Here is a 6,460-nt window from a genome sequence, read left to right as displayed (position 1 = left end):
TCCCAAATAAGTGGGAATCTACGCCCTTCTCTTGGTGATGCTCATGTGACAACCTATGAACAATGGTGATCTTTTCTTTTTTATATAACAAGGAGAAACCACTGTTAGGGTTCAGACATCCTTTTACAGACCAAGAGGTGCTATGCTGACTGTAGCATTGTTTCTGCGCTCGCAGCGTAAAACTCTACGAGTACTCTCCTCCTGCCCACCATGGATAGTTTTCCATCCGCTTCCACCTTGTGGCAAGAGATGTACACCTTGACTGTCAAAATCATGATGCCCTCCAACTTGAACGCCCTAAGCCAATCATCCTAGTCAGGTGCGTGGAGCTCTTGTTGGTGATCAATGGTAGGCCGAAAGACCAGTATTTCAATTATGTTTTGAACATCAAAAGTCATGTGCTTAAGTAAATCAACATTTCCCGTTTCTTTGTACAACAATACCACATAGATTTTAGCTGAATAAGTTTAATCCTTCTATCCTTCGTATGATCCCAATAACAAATTCATCTAAATTTCAACTTGGAAAGAAGAAACAAATGAGTTTTTTTTTTATAATCCAAGGGAGAAAAACCCCATCACCAGCCGCACATTGGCTGGCCTCCAATTGGTAAAACCCTTGAGGTCCCCCCCTGCTCACCGGAGAGTACACCTAACTTCGATCTTGTGGCAAGGGATGCCACCCATGGGTTTTGAGCTTGTGACATCCCGTCAACTTGGTGACATTCACAAGTTACCCTTACCAGATGAGCGGTGCCCTTGTGGGCAAAAGACCTGTGAGATAATAAGATCAAGAAAGTATTAGTTTCATATGGTAAGGCCTTCAACATCTTAAGTGTAGAGTTATGATAATTAATCATGATTGTCACTGTTAATGGTTATATTTTGCTTTATGTAGCCTAGTAGCTTAATACTTTATTTCAAATCTTGTAAATCATATAGGGGTCGACGTCCGAGGCTCACGGGTTCAACAATGATTAAGATATCATTTCTTGCTTTATGTGGAATTACTCTCCAGCAGAATCTTCACTATGCTGGGCTGCGTTATGCCACTCCAACTGTAGCATCTGCCTTGAACAATCTCATCCCTGCTGTTACTTTTGTCATGGCTGTCTTTTTCAGGTGAGCCACTTTCCAACAATTTTTTTGTTGTTTTGCTCTCTTTGAATTACTATGGTCAACTAGACAACTAGATCTTTCATAAGGCAATAATGAACATCAAATATAAACATAAATTCTGTTACATATATACGGCTGCAGAGGGCCACTAGAATGTGAACAAGGCATTTTTATGATTTTTTTTTTTTTTTGCAAATCCGACCCTGGAGATGTGTTCAACATGGTCAATTTGCTAGGAATCGACTGTTGGATCATGTTTTTGTAACAAAATGGTGGGATGATTTTGCAAAATGGTTTAAGGGAAGGATAGTTTGGGGTTTTCATTATAAAGGATGGACGATTATAGAAAAAACACAATTATATTCAGACCAGATTGATTCTATTATTTTTTTGATATCCAGGATGGAAAAAGTATCTATTCAAAGTCTTCAAGGGCAAGCTAAAGTTTTTGGCACTTTGATGTGCATAGGAGGTGCACTGATTTTTACATTTTGGAAAGGGGTTGTGTTCAAGGGATTTCATAGTCCAATGTTCAGTTTGTACAGTAACACTTCAATAAGCCAGAGGCAGGATGATTGGATCAAGGGCTCGGCTCTCATCACCATTAGCTACATTGCATTCAGTTCATATCTTATATTGCAGGTTTATTTTATCATAGATCTTGTATGAGTTCATTTATCATATATAAGGGGTAATACATCCATGCTAAATGGGTTTTTGGGAATTTTTTATTTTATTTTTAATTCTGACCGTACAAATGTGATCTATGTACTTGATTGATCTCTATGAAGTGTTTGAATTTGATACATGGGTGAGTTTATATATATATATATATATATATATATATATATATATATATATATATATATATATATATATATATATATTTGGGTGATTTTATATTGGTATTTGTGGTATAGAAACAATTTACGTGGACCTATGATCCAAATGCAAAATCTAACATTTAGATCATGCTTAACATGTTCTATTTATTATTTTCATGTGTCAAAATTGACTGAAATATGATGTTTTGTACTATTTCTAAACCACCCTTATTTTCATGAATTGTGAGTCATTGATTTTTACTGTCTCAAAAGTAGGATCTTATGATGTATTAAACATGATAAAACCTCATATCATAGTAAATAAACGGTGCTAATCACATTTGTATTGTTAAGTCTATCATTTCATGGACAAATCCATGCAAACAAGAGTGTGTACCGGTATCATGGTACAGAACCATCATATATTTTCTAGAATTTAAGAACTGAAATATGAGAACTAGAAATGTGGGCATTTTTAATGCTTTTTTACAAATCCAACCATGTAGATGATTTCATCATGTTAAATTTGTTAGGAATCAATTGTTCGATCCTGTATTTTCGGTGAAAATGTGATTTTTGAATTCTTGAATATTTATAAAGATTATGAGTAGTTAATTTTAAAGCCTTAAAGAAATCTTGTTTATTCATCATAATCAGATTATTCAAGAGCCGGTCCTTATAAATACAAGCATGTTATGGTTAGATTTAAGAGAAAGAACGAAAAATCAATGAAAATCACAGTGTAGTTCATACTATTCTAGTGACTCTTATATACATATAAAGTCATTTATGTTTAATATTACAGCCACTAAAATCCATCATGATCCTTGTTATCCAGAATGCTGTTTACCGCCAGTATCCTGCACCACTATCAATGACTGCCTTAGTTTGCTTCTTTTCATCACTGCAAGCGGTTCCAGTTGCTCTAGCGTTTGAAAGGCACTCCACAGCATGGAGATTAGGATGGGACTTACAACTCGTTACAGTTGTCTATTGTGTAAGTATTATTTTGATATAAAGTACTGATTTAGTTACAAGATCTCTTTGAGATTATGAAGTTACCATTTCCAAGTGCAGGGAACTATAATGTCAGGTGTTGTGTATTGTCTACAAACCTGGTGCATAAGCAAGAAGGGGCCAGTTTTTGTATCTTCCTTCCAACCTCTTCTGTTTGTGCTTGTTGGCCTGCTCTCTTTTCTTCTTTTTGCTGAGCGACTTCCTTTGGGCAGGTACGTATTATGTGTGTGTCACTAGAATATGACAACTGAAAATATGAGAAGTACCATTGAACTGGCCATTATATATATATATATATATATATATATATATATATATATATATATATATATATATATATATATATATAGAGAGAGAGAGAGAGAGAGAGAGAGAGAGAGAGACTAGAATATGAGAACTAAAAATATGGGAATTTCCAACACTTTTTTTTTGCAAATCCAACCATGTGGATGTGCTTGACATGGTGAGTTTGCTAGGAATCAACCATTGGATCGTGCATTTTTTATGAAAAATATGATTTTTGAATGTTTGAATATCTACAAAGATTATGAGCCATTGATTTTAAAGCCTTAAAAAAATCTCATTTATGCATCAAAATTGGATGATTCAAGAGCTGGTAAAACCAAGCATGTACATCACATCCGTATGGTTAGATTCAAGAGAAAAGAACAAAAAATCTATGAAAATCATGGTTCATACGTTGTTCTCATATTTTTAGTTATGATATTCTAGTGACTATATATATCATGATTCTATTGAAAGCATAAAATTATTGAACTAGAAATCATAGGTTCAAGCTTTATCAACTCAAACTGACTACATACATGCGTTCAGAATGGTTTCTTTGCAAAAATCAAACCTTAGATAGTGTTATTTAGATCTAAAAATATGATTTTTAAGTTATAAATTTGTACTACATTGCAGGCCACTGATTTTTAAAGCTCTTAAAATACCTGCACATAATTCAAAAACTCATTTTCTACTAAGCAAACCTAGTAGATCACTTCCATAAGGTCCGATATAAAAAAATCTAAAATTATGAAATGAAGGTGATTTATGTTCAATAGTTTGGTGCCTTCAACAACACCAAATTTTAACCCATATGCGTTGTGTATAATTGGAATCTCATGAACCATGTTATTTTGGTTCAATCTAACCTTGTAGATGCGTTAGCATTGTCAATTTAGTAGGAATCAGGATCATGTTTTGAATGAAAAACATGATTTTGAGTTGAAAAAAGTTGCTGCTTTTATAGTCGTTGATTCTTGGATCACCAAAAAAACATGTACGTTGGTCGGAATTTAGTAATTTTAAAAGTGTTTCCTGCTAAAAAGAGAATATATATATATATATATATATATATATATATATATAGAGAGAGAGAGAGAGAGAGAGAGAGAGAGAGAGATGGGCATAACAGTGGATGCCCATCTCGTCCAATGCAAGTGGGACGCAATCGTGCTCGTGATCAGTGGCGCAAAAAAATTTGCATGCTTTTTTTACCTTTAGCTGAATCAACGACCACCATTAAATTCTCTTTTTTTATGAGTATGATGCTTCGTTTGATGCCTTGAGCATCCACTGTGTGTGTGTGTGTGTGTGTGAGAGAGAGAGAGAGAGAGACTCTATTTTTATGATTTTTCTGCTATTCTTTCATGAAAACATGAATTTGACAAGGACAAACTTCTTTGCTGCTTGCAGTCTGATTGGTGCCTTCATCATTATTATCGGCCTTTATTGTGTATTATGGGGTAAGAGCCAAGATAACCAAGTTGCTTCTGGTGACGAAGAGAAGGCGAACAAAGCCTCGAGCGTTTGCAGCACGGGGGCCCCAACAAATGACCTTGTTGTGGTTGCGAAATAAAGGCGTGGTTTTGTGTTCGAGGGCGAATAGTTTAAAAGTGTTCGTCCCCTTTTAATAGAGGGGCAATCCTTTTCAATAGGGGCACCCCTTTTTTTATAATGATCTGCTCCGAACAATGGATCAGATCTGGAAATAAAGTGGATGTACCATGTGGAGAACACCAAATCTTCTCCAAAATCAGCAACAATTATTACCACCAAACCATATTGGGGAAGGACCTCAATTGTACTAATTCTATAAGTATCTATGAAATAATGGACAACTTGTAAATGATTATGGTACTGCCTAATATTACAAAAGTTTATAACAAAGATAAAAGGAAAAAGGAATATATTTCTTGTTTGGTTTTTTTTTTTTATGACGAGGAACCCTCTTCGAAGGGAGGAAAACCCCGGGTGGGGCCATGACCACCCTGCCTTACGTGGCCCACCTTTAAAAGCATGCGAGGAGAAACATGTTTTCTTCCATCTTTATGATAGTGATGTTGGTATATGTGGAATGATGTTTTTGTTTGGTGCAAATCACCATTTTTATTGATTACATCATTAACATGGTGATTAAAGTCTTGGTTGCAGAGTTCTGGTAACTGGCAATGAGGCATGCCAGTTAGATTTGCCCAAGACCCAGGTGAAAAGATCAGGTGCAATATGATTGCAAAAATATTTGTGCATTAAGCACTTGATCACACCCCATCTTAAGGATGGCCTGTCAGTTGTGGGGCCCAAGGTCTGATGGAGGGCGATCACGTGCTTAATGCACAATTTTTGTGCCATTTGATTGCACCTGATATTGTTTGGATGTCCCGTTATGCGTTGACAGGTGTTATGTTGACCATAGACCCGACTCCATGTCCTTGGTGTAAAACTCTGAGTACTCTCTCCTGCCCGTCATGGATAATTTCTCATTTAGCTTATGCCTTGTGGCAAAGGACATGCACCTTGGGTATCCAGCCCTCGACCCCTTCAACTTGAAAGCATCCAAGGCAACCCACCTATGCAGGTGTGTGAAGCCCTTGCTGGCAAGACCCAGCTGTTTTTTGCTTGTTCTCCCAGTTAAAAGGAGAAGGATATGCACTGAGATTGGATCTCAATCCTAAAAAAATATATGGGTTTGGGTCAGGTCGAGTTACTGAAGTCTAGCTTAGTGAGGGCTGCAACCGAATTTGATATGGGATTGACCCTTCACGATAGTGGATCTGGTAAAAGAATATGCAAAACAAGGCTTTTTCATGTAAAATGTGCAAACAGATCAGATTATGTCCTTATCCAATCTCAATCCAAAAACAATTTTAATCCTATTTGATTACCCTTCCCGGTATACTAATGATATCACTACAAGGATGAGGGTAATAGTGGTGATTCTTTTCCAGTGAGAAAAAAACTCGCCGCTATTGATAAAGCAATAATGGCAAGACTTTTGTCTCCGCTATTAGCTTCACCAATAATGACGAGCGATGAATCTCGCCGCTATTATGCTACTATGGCCACGAATCTCGTCATTATTGGCTTCATCAATAATGGCAAGCTAGATATCCCCTAGAACGCCTTGTCCCTATGCGCATCTCATCGTTAAAAACATATATATAATGATGAGATTCTCTAGCCGTTATATGTTGTTGTTAAAACACTTTAATGGTA

General features: G+C 36.2%; 1 protein-coding gene across 1 annotated transcript; it reads left to right on the top strand.

The window, feature by feature from the left end:
- The first annotated feature begins 972 nt into the window (after window positions 1-972).
- On the top strand, window positions 973-4,823 carry LOC149840044 (WAT1-related protein At5g64700-like). The gene is made up of 5 exons (XM_090004979.1): window positions 973-1,121; window positions 1,520-1,760; window positions 2,781-2,939; window positions 3,020-3,171; window positions 4,661-4,823. The coding sequence occupies exons 1-5, from the start codon at window positions 973-975 to the stop codon at window positions 4,821-4,823; spliced, it is 864 nt and encodes a 287-aa protein (XP_089861105.1).
- Window positions 4,824-6,460: the final 1,637 nt, after the last annotated feature.

Source organism: Nuphar pumila, chromosome 4 (genome assembly GCF_984573655.1).
Source record: "Nuphar pumila chromosome 4, dmNupPumi1.hap1.1, whole genome shotgun sequence".
NCBI classification, from domain to species: Eukaryota; Viridiplantae; Streptophyta; class Magnoliopsida; order Nymphaeales; family Nymphaeaceae; genus Nuphar; species Nuphar pumila.
Note: the sequence above shows the minus strand (reverse complement) of the source record. Positions and strands in the feature narration are given on the sequence as shown.